Below are 16,700 nucleotides of genomic sequence, written 5' to 3' on the forward strand. Positions count from 1 at the left end.
TGCATGGTGGCGTCCAGAGCTCACAGGCCCTGATTCTCACCCCCTCTTGCTGCAGAACGTGCTAATAGAAGCATCCACCAACTGAATTGTGCCCTGAGAGAAGGTGATGGCACCATTGGAGAAGATGCTGTGGGTCCTGCGTTTAGTCCCGGTGTGGAAAATGGGGAAACGGAGGACACGGGGGCTGCCTGGCATGAACTGCGACACAGCCATGCTGGTGAGTGTGAATGGCTAACAGCCCTGGTCTGAATGGCGCATGGAGAGTATTTTAAACTCCATATAGTGAGGACTCCGGTCAATCCTCTGCTCTAGTGCTAGGGTTTTCTTCCGTAGATGCAAATCAGCTGCATAATCCTTATGCTTACTATTTTGTTAATGTTTGTTTGTTTTTGAGAGAGAGAGACAGAGAAACAGAGTATGAGTGGGGAAGGGGCAGAGAGAGAGAGAGAGAGAGAGAGAGAAGAGAGAGAGAGAGAATCCGAAGGAGGCTCCAGGCTCTGAGCCGTCAGCACAGAGCCCGACACAGAGCTTGAATTCACGAACTGTGAGATCATGACCTGAGCCAAAGTCAGTCACTTAACTGATTGAGCCCCCCAGGCGCCCCTTAATCTTTTCCCTTTGACTCCACAACGCCTATAGGATGAAGTCTCAGATCCTACGTGTGTCTTAGTAATATTTTAAGAGGCTCCACGCTACCTCTCCAGCCTCATTTTTCTGTCCACCTCCCAGCCCCCCAGTTAGATGGGTAGAAGCAGGGGTGGGTGAGGATAAGCCATGATCTGCAGTAAGGTTGATGACTCCATTGTGTTTGCTCTCTAGTTAATCAGCTCAAAGCTTTGTTACGCCAAGCAACTAAGGAAAGTGAGATGTCTCCATCTAGAAGGCAAAAAGTGTCCCCGCCGGTAAGTTATCAACATTTGCAACCTGACAGGAGCATTGTCTCTCTCTCTCTGTGTTTTAACTCTGCAGTGTTGTTTTAGTCTACAGATTCTGAGCAGGACGTTCTAATAGTGTATAGCATTGAAAGGAATTATCTTTCCTTTGATTTGTTTGGCTGAAGAAGAGGCAGAGGGAATCCCGAGTTTTAAATCTCTTGTGTGCTTGTAAAATGTTAAGTGAGGAAACAGTTTGGAGAATTTACTTTGCAACTGTTAGCAAATATAAAAAAGGAACAATGTGTGGTTTTAAAAGGATAGCCATTTTTTACGGGGTCTCATCGATATCCTATCATTTTTAGAATTTACTTAATTATATTTCTAGCTGTCCTGTGTAGTATTTGTTTATTTTGAAAGTCAAAGCCAAAGTATGTTATCTTATTCTGCATTTTAAAATGCGTGGTTATAAAGTTGCACGAAATACTCTATTTTTGTCTGAAGTTGCTTTTTATTGCTATTGCTTTGGCAGAGTGAATTATTCCTGGTTGAGGCAGTATGATATGCTAAAGCCTGGGATAGATGTGAGGAAGGGAGAGAGCATTTGGCCAGGTTTAATGGCCAAAATAACAGTCTAGCCCCTAGGTCTATCTAAGGCCTATCATATACTTTCTAGAAGGATATTGTGCCTCACAGGGTTTCTGTAACAATAAGTATATTCTTAAAATTCTTTATAAACCTGTGAAGTATGACACAAATAGAACATGCCATAGCAGCAATAACTACCTTGCATTTCAATGTGTGTGACAGCTGGATACCAAGGCTACATGCTAGACCCCAGGGAGACACGCGCTCTCCTCTAGTCACAGCTGAAATGTCATAACCACACCCCTGTATTAACACTTCATTCCAGCCTAACACACACCTTCAGGCTTAACTCCCACCTTGGAGAAATGTACCACATACGCCTATTCAATATTTATGGCTATGGGTTATAATTTTAAGACAGCAATTTCACCATTCAGTGAATGTATTGCTGTTGCCACCTAGCTTCTAGAATGCTCTTAAGCAGACAGGGGGTAGAGTACTTTCAAGTCTAGTAGATGCAGTTGCTGTGTCTGTTGAATGCTCAGACACGCTGATTAGCATTTTAAAGCTCTCCAGCAGCAGCGCTATCACAGAGCCCTTGAATCTGGAGGTGGGAGGAGCCTCATCAAGAGTGTCATCAGGACAGCAGACGCAGCACGTACGCAACAAATACACGGGTCTGCGCACGCGCAGCTACGGGGAGGGTGCGGCTTAGACTCGGAGTGTATACAGCCTTCTTGGAACGATTACAAGCCACAGACATAATAAGCAGCTTTTTAAAGTTTAGATGCACTTTTATTTGTAAAGTTTATTTATTTATTTTGAGAGAGACAGAGACTGAGTGTAAGCGGGGGTAGGGGCAGAGAAAGGGAGAATCCCAAGTAGGCTCCTCAGGGTCAGCGCAGAGCCCAGTGGGGGGTTCGAACTCACAGAAACCGTGAGATCTTGACCTGAGCCAAACTCAAGAGCTGGTCATTTATCCGACTGAGCCACCCAGGTGCCCCTAGGTGCACTCTCCTGGCCCGTTGCCATACCAGAAATATGGGGCTCTATTGACTGAAATCGAGGCACTGTTGTGACGGATATTATGACTTATAGTTTAGAAAAGTGGATATCCAGACTATAACAAGCCCTTTAAAATATATACAGGTGATTTTATTTTCCACAGAGTATTAGCTTATGTTGTTTTTGTTCTGTTTTTACACAGACTGTCTTTTATGCACCCACAGTGGTATTTAATTCTTATGTTCCATTTTCTGGATACGTTTCTATTAATATAAATTTATTATAGTTAATTGCTTTCTATTCACCACAGATAATCCATTTAATTAAAGTCACTTTGGTTTTTAAAGTTCTTAAACATTCCAAGAAGCAAAACTCTACTTAATTATTCTGCCATGAGAGCTGGTCCTTCATTGGGGCAGGAATTTCCACCAGGCTGACAATCAGTGACAGGGGGTCTCATCTCAGACTTTCTCTGGGGTCATGAAACTGGTTAACACTCATTTTCCCTTCCTGATTTCCTCTTTTCTTTACAAAATATCATGGAACGATAAATGATTCTAGAAACCATTGTAGGATTGACACTTCTCAAGTCTCTTCCCTGGACTCCGGGGCAAGGGAGCTCCGAGTTTTCTCCGGCGTCTGCTTTAGCACTCTGGTCTTGGAGGCTGTGCCTCACACCAGCAGGGTCCCCAATTGCCTTATGTCAAAACTCAGAAACCATGTTTGGCTAATGTACTCTTTGTAGATAGACTTTTACCCCGTTGACATACCTGGCAGCAAATGTTTGTCTAAAGAATCCCATCTTCAGGCACCTGTTCAATTTTAGGCAGCAGCATTCTTGCGTGGTGGTTTCTTGAAGGGAGCTGTCCTTTCATCTCAGCATTACTGAGTGGGGTGTCCCATTTCCAGATGGCTCTCCTGAGCAGAGTGTCCCAAGCCAACCAGACTCCTCCATTCTTCCATTTGCCACAGACTTTTCATAACCACTTTCACTTTCCATCTTTAAAACATGATATTTGTACCCTAGAATCTTACCTATCTATGAAATTTATAGGATAGAGAAATGAACTCTATCAGACACATGGTGATCTCCTCAGTGTTTATGTGATGTCAGTACTAAATTGAGCATGGAGGTGGTATTACCTGATTCTCTGCAAAATCCAAACGTGCTTCCGTTTTTGTTTCTGTTTCTTGCCTTAGGGGGTGTCAGAAGAAGAGGAAGCCAATGTGCCTACTATCCACAATCTTGTTCCCATCATCAATGACCAGTCTCAGTACATTCATCATTTAGAAGCAGAAGTTAAGTTCTGCAAGGTAAGTTTCTCATTAAAATTTTAAACATAGCTACATTACAGTTCAGATTAGTGATGCCTTATGTGACAGTTTGCTCTTATGAGTCTTCACGTGTATTGTGATACATTGACAGCTATCACCCTTACATGACTGAGGAGCCTGATGGGTTACAGGGGCTTTCTAAGCTGGGGAATGATGCTCCTGCCCGTGCCATTTCTGATTGCTTAATTTCCCAGTAGCCCATAACGGTGTCTGAGATTTTGATAAAATGCCCTCACGTTTCAGAGTTTTTGCTTTCAACCCCATGTTCTTTAGCTCAGCTGATGTCACGTTCTTTGGGACAGTACGAGTGTTTGCTCTCCACCCCATATGCTTTAGCCCGGCTGATGGCACGTGCTTTGGGACAGTGCAAGCGGTCGCTCTCCCACACTTGTCAACCTACTTGTCTGCTGACAGAAGCAGGGACTGACTCTAAACTGCTAGACTAAGTCTATTCCATTGTCAGGGCAAAGGGTCTTCCCTTAGTTTTGAGTAAGGATGGCTCCTGGTTGTACTGAGCGCAATGATCGAGAAACCAAATGTGTCCACTATGGCTTGTAACACTAGATGGTTCTATGCTCAACTGTATGCAGTTTAGTAATGTCATGAACGCCATTGGAGTCTTTCTGCCTTTCCAAACTAGGTTAGCATTTTAGTTTTTCTTTCTTTTTTATTCATTATCAATGCATCTTGTATTATATATATTTTTTAATGCTTACTTATTTACTTTGAGAGAGAGAGAGCACACCTGCACTGGGGAGAGGCAGAGAGAGAGAGAGAGAGAGAGAGAGAGAGAGAGAGAGAGAGAGAGAGAATCCCAAGCAGGCTCCATGCTGTCAGTGCAGAGCCTGGTGTGGGACTTGATCTCACAAACTATGAGATCATGACCTGACCTGAGCTGAAATCAAGAGTCAGATGCTTAACCAACTGAGCCACCCAGGCACCACTCATGTATTATATTTTTTACCTTCTGGTTACTCCCCAAGGTGCAAGTTGATATTATGACTTGAGAAGCCTTTAAGCATTTCATTGTCTTGACTTTACAAAAAAGTTCCTGATCTTAGCAGATCACTTTCTCTTTGTTCTTGGAGGATACAATCATCCTTGCACAAATATTTGTGTATTACTAGAAAGGCTGAAATAATATCCTAGGACTCATTCCATTAACAAGCTCCTGTAGATCCCTAAATAGGCTGTGGGTAAAACTTAAAAAATATTGTAGCAAAGATAAACGTTCATCTGTACCCTCTTAGAGTTCTCAGCTGGGACTTACAATTAAATTAACATAAGACAGAGTAACAGGATGAAAGCATACACATTGCTTTGTATTATTATTAAAGCATAATTGACATACAATATTCTATTATTTTCAGGTGTGCAACATTTTGGTTAACAATTCCATATATTACTCAGTGCTCACCACAACAAGTGTAGTGACCATCTGTGACAATAAAACATTATTACAATATTATTGACTATACTCCTTGTGCTGTACTTTTCATATCTGTGATTTATTTTGTAACTGAAAGTTTATACCTCTTAACTCCCTTTATCTATTTCACTCTTCTCCCTACCCACCTCTCTCCTGACAACCACCTTTCTGTGTTTAAGAGATTGTTTTTTCCTTTATGTTGTTTTTTAGATTCTATATATAAGTGAAACCATATGGTATTTGTCTTCCTCTGTCTGATTTGTTTCACTTAGCCTGATACCCCCTAGGTCCATCCATGTTGTCACTTCCATTCATAAATCAGTGCACACACTTGGTTGTTTCCATGTCTTGGCTATTGTAAATTTTGCTGCAGTAAACAGAGAGGTGCATGTATCTTTTTGGATTTGTGTCAGTTTGGGGGGTAAATACCTAGCAGTGGAATTACTGGATCATATGGTTTTTCTAATTTTAACTTTTTTGAGGAATGCCCATATTGTCTTCTTCCACAGCGACTGACCAATTTACATTCCCACCAACAGTGCATGAGGGTTCCCTTTTCCCACATCCTCATCAATATTGTTAATTCTTGTCTTTTTGATACCAGACGTTCTGACTGGTGTGAGGTGATATCTCATTGTGGTTTTGATTTTTTTCCCCCTGATGATTATTGATGTTGAGCATCATTTCATATGTCTGTTGGCCATCTGTATGTCTCCTTTGGAGAAATGTCTATTCAGGTCCTCTTCCTATTGTTAAATCGGATTAGTTATTTGATGTTGAGTAGTGTAAGTTCTTCTATATTTTGGATATTTACCACTTATCAGATCTATCATTTGCACAGCTCTTCTCCTGTTCACTAGGTTTCCTTTTTGTTTTGTTAATTTCCTTTGCTGTGCAAACCCTTTTGATTTTGGTATAGTCCCAATAGTTTATTTTTGCTTTTGTTTACTTTGCCTGAGGAGACGTCCATAAACGTATTGCTAATATAAGAGATGACTGCCTATGTTTTCTTCTTTAGAAGTTTTATGGTTTAAGGTCTTATATTCAGGTATTCAATCCATTTTGAGTTTATTTTTGTGTATGCTGTAGGAATGTGGTCCAGTTTCATTTTTCTACATGTAGCTGTCCACTTTTCCTAACACCATTTATTGACAAGACTGTCATTTCCCTGTTGTATATTCTTACCTCCTTTGTTATAGATTAACTGACCATATAGGCAGGTTTATTTGTGGGCTCTCTACTCTCTTCCATTGTTCTATGTGTCTATTTTTGTGCCAGTTCCATACTGTTTTGATTGCTATAGCTTTGTACAACTTCTTGGAATCTAGGATTGTGATACCTGCAGCTTTGTTCTTCTTTCTCAAGATTACTTTGGCTGTTTGGGGTCTTTTGTGGTTCTGTACAAATGTTGGGATTATTTGTTCTGGTTCTGTGGAAAATGATATTAGTATTTTGATAGAGATTGCATTGGATATGTAGATTGCCTCAGGTAGCGTGGACATTTTAATGATCCAGTCCACGAGCATGGTATAGCTTTCCAATTGTATCTTTTTCAGTTTCTTTCATCAGTGTCTTATAGTTTTCAGACTATAGATCTTTCATCTCCTCGGTTAAATTTATTCCTAGTTATTTTATTTCTTTTGGTGCAATTGTAAAAGGGATTGTCTTAATATAGGTTTTATGTGACATGGGAGACCTCATAAGGAAATTATGTCAAAAAGAAATGGCAAAATCTTAATGCTTTTATACGCTGTTGAACAAAGAGAGGCAATATGGAAACATAACTAAAATATTTGGGAAGGCTAAAGGAAGATGAGTTCTTTTAATGAGGTCTGTTTGCACAGATTCCTCTCATCCTGCACTCCCTGTCTCTGGTGATAAGAATGTTTCTTTCCTCCTGATATGGGGAGGACATCTTTCACATGGGAGTTTTATCTCCTGTTTTCAGGGGAAAAAAGGGGGGGGAAGTCAGAGCACTCTTTTTGTATCCGCTGTTTTTCAAGCGTCTTTAGCTCAAAATAATTCTTATTCCAAAGTGGCATATTTTGGGGTGGCAGATTTTGCCTCCCTTCAGTATAAATTGTAATAAACTTACCATCTGGTCGAGAAGAGAGTACTAATGTCTATGAGCACCATAGCAACACTATAGAGAGTATAATGTAGTCTGTATTCTGTAGTATAAGCTATAATTATAATAAGAAGAGCAAGGTACTAAAAGCTGGAGCTTTGGGAGCTATTTTTATGGGAGAGAGAAATCTTCAAGGAGTAAGATCATTTAGATCAGCAGAAGTGGGGTGAAAAAGTTCCATAGAAAGAACATCAACACTGAAAGGATATACTCACGATGAATATGGCTTATTTATGGGGGCCATGAGGCATCTATTCTAAATTTAGGCAGTAGAGGATGTCTGTTAGAAATTATTAAAACGATGCTGACCTGGGAAATGGAAGATTACAAAAGCCTTGAAAGGTAGACAGAGTATGCATTTGATACATTTTAACAAGAGAGTAACAGAATAAAAGTAACATTTAAGGGCTTATAAATATTTTACTTTAAAAAATTTTTATTTAATTTTAATTTTTAATATCCTTTTTAGTTTTGAATTTTTAGAAGTTTTTATTTATTTTATTTATAATTTTTAATTTTATTTTGAGTAAACTCCATGCCACACTTGGGGCTTGAATATACAACCCAAAGATCAAGAGTCATATGCTCTACCAACTGAGCCAGCCAGGCTCCCCTAAGTTTTTATTTAAATTCTAGTCAGTTAACACATAGTGTATTAGTTTCAGGTGTACAATATTGTGATTCAACACTTTCATACAATACCCAGTGCTCATCACAAGTGCGCTCCCCATTTCTCCCCCCCCCCCCCCCCTNAGTTAAGTTTGTTTCTTGGTTTGCCTCTCTCTTTTTTTCCTTTGCTCATTTTTTGTTTTGTTCTTAACTTCCACATATGAGTGAAATCGTATTGTATTTGCTTTTCTGACTAACTTATTTCCCATAACATATTACTCTCTCGCTCCATCCATGTCAGTGCAAATGGCAAGATTTGATACTTTTTTATGGCTGAGTAATATTCTAGTTTGTTATCTATACCACACAGTTATCCTTTCATCTGCCCATGGACACTTGGGCTCTTTGTATAATTTGACTATCGTAGGTACTGCTGCTATAGACTTTGGGGTGGATGTGTCCCTTTCAATTAGTATTTTTTGTATTCTTTGTGTAAATAGCTGCTGGGACAACTGCTGGATTGTAGAGTAGTTCTATTTTTAACATTTTGAGGAACCTCCATTTCTGGTTTCCAGAGTGGCTGCACCAGTTACTTTCCCACCAGCAGTGCAGGAGGGTTCCTCTTTCTCCACAGCCTCGCCAGCACCTGTGTTGCTGATTTTAGCCATTCTGACCGGTGTGAGGTGACATCTCACTGTAGTTCTGTCTTGTAGCTTCGATGTGTATTTCCTTGATGGTCAGTGATATTTAGCATATTTTCATGTGTCTGTTAGCCATCTGTGTGTCTTCTTCAGGAAAATGTCTATTCATGTCTTCTGCCCATTTCTAAATGAATTATTTGTTTTTTAAGTGTTGAGTATTATAAGTTCTTTATATGTTAACCCTTTATCAGATGTCATTTGCAGACTTCTTCTCCCATTACATAGGTTCCCTATTAGTTTTATCGATTGTTTCTCTCTCACTGTGCAGAAGCTTTTTATTTTGATGAAGTCCCATTAGTTTATTTTTGCTTTTGTTTCCCTTGCCTCAGGAGGCATATCTAGAAAGAAGTTGCCATGGCCAATGTCAAGAGTTACTACCTATGTTCTCTAGTATCTTTATGGGATTAAAGTCTCACATTTAGATCTTTAGTAATCCATTTTGAATTTATTTTTGTGTTTGGTGTAAGAAAGTGGACCAGTTTTATTCTTTTGCATGTTGCTGTCCAGTTTTCCCAGCACTATTTGTTGAAGAGACTGTCTTTTCCCTACTGGACATTCTTTCCTATGTCGTCAAAGATGAACCTAAGGGTTCATTTCTGGGTTTTCTATTCTGCTCTATTGATCTATATGTCTATTTTTGTGCCAAAAACATACTGTTTTGTTCAATACAGCTTTGTAATATAATTTTGAAGTTGGAATTGTGATGCTTCCAGCTTTACTTTTCTTTTTTCAAGGTTGCTTTGGCTATTTGGGACCTTTTGTGGTTCCATACAATTTTAGAGTTGTATTTTCTATCTCTATGAAGAAAGCTGTTGGTATTTTAATAGAGATTGCATTAAGTGTGTAGATTGCCTTGGGTAGTATAGACATTTTAACAATAACAATATTTGTTCTTTCAATCCATGAGCATTGACTGTCTTTCCATTTCTTTTAAAAAAGTTTTTTAATGTTTATTCATTTTTGAGAGAGAGAGAGAGACAGAGAGAGAGACAGACAGACAGACAGACAGCATGAGCAGAGGAGGGGCAGAGAGAGAGAGAGAGAGATACAGAATCCAAAGCAGGCTCCAGGCTCTGAGCCATTAGCACAGAGTCCGATGTGGGGCTCGAACCTGTAAACCATGAGATCGTGACCTGAGTCAAAGTCAGATGCTTACTGACTGAGCCACCAAGGTGCCCCCCTTTCCATTTCTTTATGTCCTTTTTAGTTTCTTTCACCAATATTTTATAGTTTTCACAGTACAAGTCTTTCACCTCTTTGGTTAGGTTTATTCCTAGGTATCTTATTGGCTTTGGTGCAATTGTAGATGGGATCAATTCCTTAATTTCTTTTTCTGCTGCTGCTTTATTGGTGCATAGAAATGCAACACATTGATTTTGTGTCCTGCATCTTTACTGAATTCATGTATCAGTTCTAATAGTTTTTAAATTTTTTAAATTTATTATTTTTGAGAGAGTGAGCTGGGAAGGAGCAGAGAGAGGGAGAAAGAGAGGATCCAGAGTGGGCTCTGTGTTGATAGCAGAGAGCCCGACACCGGGCTCGAACACACGAACCGTGAGATCATGACCAGGGCCAAAGCCAGACACTTAACCAACTAAGCTACCTGGGTGCTCCAGTTCTAACCGTTTTTTGGTGGAGTCTTTCAGGTTTTCTATATGGAGTATCACGTCATCTGCAAATAGTGGAAGTTTGACTCTTTCCTTGCTGATTTGGATGCCTTTTATTTCTTTTTGTTGTCTGATTTCCTAGGCTAGGTCTTTTAGCACTATGTTAAATAACAGTGGTGAGAGTGGGCATCCCTGTCTTGTTCCTGACTGTAGAGGAAAGGCTCTCAGTTTTTCCCCATTGAGGATGGTATTAGCTGTGGGATTTTCATAGGGGGCCTTTATTATATTGAGGAATACTCCCTCTAAACCCATTTGAGGGTTTTTGTTGTGAATGGGTGTTGTACTTTGTCAAATGCTTTTTCTGCATCTATTGAAATGATCACATGGTTCTTATCCTTTCTTTGATTAATGGGTGTATCATGTTGATTGATTTGTGAATATTGAACTACCCTTGCTACCCCGGAATAAATCCCACTTGATTGTGGTGAATGATTTTTTTAATGTGTTGTTGGATTCGGTTTCCAAGTATTTTGTTGAGAATGTTTGCATCCAGGTTCATCAGGGATATTGGCCTGTAGTTGTCTCCCTCTTTTTTATTTTTTTTTTAAGATTTATTTATTTTTGAGAGACAGAGTGCAAGTGAAGAAGCAACAGAGAGACGGAGGGGCAGAAGATCCAAAGTGAGCTCTGCATTGACAGCAGTGAGCTCAATGTGGGGCTTGAACTCGTGAGCGGTGGGATCATGGCCTGAGCTGAGGTCGGGTGCCCAGTGCCCCCTGTAGTTCTCTTTTTCAGTGGAGTATTTATCTGGCTTTGGCATCAGGGTAATGCTGGCCTCATTAGAGTGAATTTGGAAGTGTTTCTTCCTTTTCCGTTTTTGGAGAATAGTTTGATAATAGGTATTAACTCTTCTTTAAATGTTTGGTACAAATATTTTATCAGGCTTGTAAATTAATAGACTTTACTTTATGTCAGTTTTAGGTTTACAAAAAAATTGAGTGGAAAGTACCTCGAGTTCCCATGTACTCCCTGTTAAGATCTCCTCAGCAGTTTCTCCTTACTAACACCAAGGATCAGTGTGTTACATTTGTTTCAGTTGCGGAACCAATATGATTATTATTTGCTAAATTCTACATTTTATGTTAGTGTTCACTCTTTGTGTCGTGTATTGTATAGGTTTTGAAAAATGTGTAATGACATGTATCCATCATTACAGTAGCATACAGTCTAGTTTCATAGCCCTAAAGATCATCTGTTCTCCATTTATGCATCTTGCCTTCCTTACCCACCAAACTGCTGGTTACTATTTCCACAGTTGGAATCATACAGTTTGTAGCCTTTTCAGACTGGCTTCACTGACTTAGTAATATGCATTTAAGGTTCCTCCATGTCTTTTCATGGCTTGTTAGCTTTGTTTATTCTTTTTTATCACTGAAAAAGATTCCATTGTATGGATGTGGCATAGTTTGTTTATTCATCCTTTGAAGGACATCTTGCTTGCTTCCAAGTTTTGGCAACTATGAACAAAGCTGCAATAAATATTCATGTGCAGGTTTTTGTGGATATAAATTTTAACTCATTTGAGTAAATACCAAGAAGTGCAATTGCTAGATCACAGTTAAGAGTTTTTGTTTTTATTTTTTTAGTTTTGTAAGAAACTGTCAAACTGTCTTCCAAAGGGGCTGTACCATTTTACTTTTTCGCCAGCAGTGAATGTGAGTTCTTGATGCTCCACGTCCTTGCCAGCATTTAGTGTTGTCAGTGTTTTGGATTTTAATGTTTTCGAGGTATATAGTGGTGTCTCATTGTTTTAATTTCAATCCCCTAATGATATATAATATTGGACATTTTGTTCCTATGCTTATTTTCCACTTACAGACTTTCTTTGATGAGGTGTCTGTTTAGGTCTTTTGCCCATGTTTAAAATTGGGTTGTTTATGTCCTTATTGTTGAGTTCTAAGAGTTCCTTATGTATTTGGGATACCAGTCATTTATTAGCTATATCCTTTGCAATTCTCTTCTCCTAGGCTGTGGATACTCTTTGATTCTCTTAACAGTGTCTCTTATAGAATGGAAAGTTTTAATTTCAGTGAAGCCCAACTTATCAATTTTTACTTTCATGGTTTTTGCTTTGGGCATTCTATCTAAAAATCATTGCCAAACTCAAGGTGACCAATATTTTCCCCATTCATCTTCTATATGTTTTATAATTTTGTGTTTCACATTTAGATCTATGCTCCATTTTGAGTTAATTTTTGTGTAAGGCATATGATCTGTGTCTAGATTCCTTTTTTTTGGGGGGGGGGCATATGGATATCGAGTTGTATAGGAGCACTTATTGAAAAGACTGTTTCCCTTAAATTGCCTTATGCTCCTTTGTCAAAGATGAGTTGACTATATTTGTACAAATCTATTTCTGGGCTCACTTCTCTGTTTCATTGATCTGTTGGTCTGTTCTTTTGCAAATACCACCCGGTCTTGATTATTGGAACTTTATAAGAGGATTGAATAGTGTCAATCCTCTAATTTTGTTGTTCTCCTCAATATGGTGTTGGCTATTTGGGTCTTTTGCCCTTCTACATAAATTAAAATCAGTTGGTGAATATCCACAAAATAACATGCTGGGATTTTGATTGGGATTGTGTTGAATCTATAGATCATGTTGGGAACTGACATGTTGACAATACTGAGTGTTCCTATGCATGTACATGGAATGTCTTTCCATTTATTTAGATAGTCTGTGATCTCTTTTTCAGAATTTTGTAGGATTCCTCGTATAGATCTAGTACATATTTTGTGACATATATACCTCAGTATTTCTTTTTTCTAGTGTTAATGTAAATGGTAATGTGTTCACATTTCAAACTCCAATTATTTATTGGTAATATATGAGAAAACAATCGACTTTTGTATATTAACCTTGTAATCTGAAACCTTACTATAATCACTTATTCTAGCTGTTTTTATTTTTATTCTTTGAGATTTTCTTTGTAGAGAACCATGTCATCTTTGAACAAAATGAGATGTTTAAAAAATATTTTTCTTCCCAGTATATATGGTATGTATGTATGTATTTATTTATTTATTATTTATTTATTTATTTATAATGTTTTATTTATTTCTGAGAGAGAGAGAGGGAGACACAGAATTCGAAACAGGCTCCAGACTCTGAGCTAGTCAGCACAGAGCCCGACGCGGGGCTCGAACCCATGAACCACGAGATCATGACCTGAGACGAAGTTGGTCGCTTAACCGACTGAGCCACCCAGGCGCGCCATGGTTTTTAATTCTTTTTCATATCTTATTGCACTAGCTAGGATGTTTATGTTTAGTATGATGTTGAATAGGAGCTGTTCTTGTCTCTATAGCCTTACCATTGAGTATGATGTTAGCTGTATGTTATTTATAGATGCTGTTTATCAATTTGACGATGTTTCCCTCTATTTCTCAACTGCTGAGAGTTTTTATCTTGAATGGCGACCAGGTTTTGTCATTTGCTTTGTCTATCAATATTATCATAAAGATATTTCTAGCTTGTTGATGTGATAGATTATATTAGTTGATTTTCAAATACTGAACCAACCTTGTATACCTAGAATAAATTCCACTTGGCCCTGTTGTATAGTTCTTTTTATACATCATTGCATTTGATTTGTTGATATTTTGGTGAGGATTTTTGCGTTTATGTTCATGAGCTGTATTGGTCTATAATGCTCAATTCCTGTAGGGTCTGTACCTGGTTTGAGTATTAGGGTAATGTTGGTCTCATAGAATAAGTTAGGAAATATTCCCTCAGATATTTTATGGAAGATATTTTAGAGAATTGGTATAATTTGTTCCTTAAATTTTTGATATAATTCACCAGTGAACTAATGGCAAGTCTGGTGCTATTTTGAAACGTTACTAATAATTGATTAAATTTCTTCAACCTAAATTTAATCAACCTATCTATTTCTCCTTCTGTGAGTTTTGGTAGATTATGTCTTTCAAGGAATTGGTCCATTTAATCTAAATTATCAAACTTATGGGCATAGAGTTGTTCATGGTATTCTTTTAACGTCCATGGAACCTGTCGTGATGATCCTTCTTTCATTTTGGATATTAGTAATTTGCGTCTTCTTTTTTTCTTAGCCAGGCTAGAGTCTAGAGTTCTATCAAGTTTGTTGATTGTTTCAAAGACCAGCAACTTATTTCCTATTTTTTTTTTTTTATTTATTTCTAGGAGAGAGAGAGACAGACACAGCGTGAGCAGGGGAGGGTCAGAGAGAGAGGGAGATACAGAATCTGAAACAGGCTCCAGGCTCTGAGCTAGCTGTCAGCACACAGCCCGACGCGGGGCTCGAACCCACGAACCGCGAGATCATGACCTAAGCGAAAGTCGGCGCTTAACCGACTAAGCCACCCAGGCGCCCCTTATTTCCTATTTTTAATTTCTTTGATCTCTACTCTAATTTTTATTTATCTTCTTTGGATTTAATTTGCTCCCCCTTTTTCTGAAAGTTTCCTAAGATAAGCTTAGATTATTGATTTGAAATCTTTCTTCTTTTCTAATGTTTTTTGCTGGTTTTGTTGCATCTCCCAAATCTTTATTAGTTGTATTTCCGTTTAAAAATTATTCGTGAGACTTTGTCCTTGACCTGTATGTTATTTAGAAGTGTTGTTTAGGGATGCCTGGATGGCTCAGTTGGTTAAGCGTCTGACTTCAGCTCAGGTCATGATCTCATGGTTTGTGAGTTCAAGCCCCACATTGAGCTCTGTGCTGACATGTCAGAGCCTGCAGCCTGCTTTGGATTCTGTGCCTCTCAGATGCTCTCTCACTGCCCCTCCCCAATTCACATTCTCTCTCTCTCTCTCTCTCAAAACATGGATAAACATTTTTAAAAAGTGCTGTTTAATCATGAAGTATATTGGGAGTGCTCCAGCTCTCTCTTTCTGTTATTGATTTCTAGTTTAATTCCCCTGCCATCTGAGAACTTACTTTTTATGATTTCTATTCTTTTAAATCTGTTAAGGTGTATTTTTACACCCAGAATGTGATTGGTATGTCTCAGTGAATATTCTGTGTTAGTTTGAGAAGAATGTGTATTGTGTTGTTGAATAAAATATTCTGTAAATGCCAGATTAGATCTGGTTGATTGATGGTGCTGTTCAGTTCAACTGTATTCTTACCGATGTTTTGCCAATCTGCAAGATCTGTGGGACTTGTCAGTTACTGATAAGTTACAGAAATCTCCAGCTGAAATAGTGGATTCCTCTGTTTCTCTGTTCAGTTCTCTCAGTTTTTGTATTGTGTATTTTGATGCTCTATTGTTAGGCACATACACATTAAGGATTATTATGTCTGCTGGGAGAATTGACCCCTTTATTACTGTGTTTTTCTGCTCCTTTTTATTCCTTACATTTTTCTCTAGTATGAAGTCTGCTTTGTGTGAAATTAATGTAGCTACTCCAGCTTTCTTTTGATTTGTGTTTGCATGGTATACCTTTCTCTATCCATTTACCTTTAATCTATCTGTGTCTTTATATTTAAAGTTGGCTTCTTATAGACAGCATATACTTGTGTCCTATTTGTCATTCACTCTTATATCTCTGTATTTTTATTGGTGTATTCAGACCGTGGACATTTAAAATTATTATTGATATAGTTGGATAATATCTACCATAACTATTACTGTTTTCTACTCATTGCCCTTGTTCTTTCGTTTTCCTCTTTCTTGCTTGCTTGCTTTCTTTCTTTCTTTCTTTCTTTCTTTCTTTCTCTTCTACTCTTCCTGCCTTCTCAGGTTTTAAGTGAGCATGTTATGTGATTGCAGTTTTTCTCTTCTCTTAGCATACCGGGTGAACTATTTTTACTTTTGTAAGTAGCTGCCCTTGAGTTTGCAATCACACTGATCAGTAATCAAAGTCTACTGTTAAATAGCTCTATACCACTACATGGGTAGGGCAAGGTCTTTGTAAGAAAGGGTTTCCAATCCCTCCCTCCTGTGCTCTTCAACATTGCTGGCATTCATTTCAATTATTCATAAGCTATAATCACTATATATAGTGCTGCTACTGTGATTTGAACAAACTGATATGTTAGATCAGTTCAGATTAAGAAAAATAAAATATTTTATCACCATATAATCCTTTTCAAATGCTCATTCCTTTTTTTATAACATTTCTTGCAAGGCAGGTCTACTGGAGATAAATTTCCTCAATTTTTATTTATCTGAGAAAGTTTCTATTTTCCCCCGTACTTTTGAAGGTTAATTTAATTTGCCTGAATATACAATTCTAGGTTGGTTTTTTTTTTTAATACTTTAAATATTTCTTTCCATTGTCTTCTTGTTTCTGAAGAGTAGTCCAATATACAGGTTAAGGTGTTTTGTTTTGTTTTGTTTTTAAATTCTTATCTCCTTAAAGATTTTCTGTTTGTCTTTGATT

The 16,700-nt window shown here is 38.1% G+C and overlaps 1 protein-coding gene across 10 annotated transcripts in view; it reads left to right on the forward strand.

Annotated features, from left to right (window-relative positions):
* The window catches only part of SDCCAG8 (SHH signaling and ciliogenesis regulator SDCCAG8), a 250,681-nt gene that overhangs the window by 11,644 nt on the left and 222,337 nt on the right, over nt 1-16,700 (forward strand). For 8 of the 10 annotated variants that reach the window (XR_013334574.1, XM_077761821.1, XM_077761815.1 and 5 more), the window contains exons 2-4: nt 56-217; nt 820-902; nt 3,666-3,779. Coding sequence is in view for 8 of the 10 variants with exons in the window: in XM_077761821.1 (XP_077617947.1) it covers nt 56-217; nt 820-902; nt 3,666-3,779 (359 nt within the window). In the remaining 2 variants the exon portion in view is untranslated. Of the gene's footprint in view, nt 1-55; nt 218-819; nt 903-2,101; nt 2,119-3,665; nt 3,780-16,700 lie in introns of those variants that run through there. The other 2 variants (XM_077761819.1, XM_077761822.1) reach the window with 2 other exon arrangements.

This window comes from Crocuta crocuta, unplaced genomic scaffold (assembly GCF_008692635.1).
Source record: "Crocuta crocuta isolate KB4526 unplaced genomic scaffold, BGI_CrCroc_1.0 scaffold243, whole genome shotgun sequence".
NCBI lineage: Eukaryota > Metazoa > Chordata > Mammalia > Carnivora > Hyaenidae > Crocuta > Crocuta crocuta.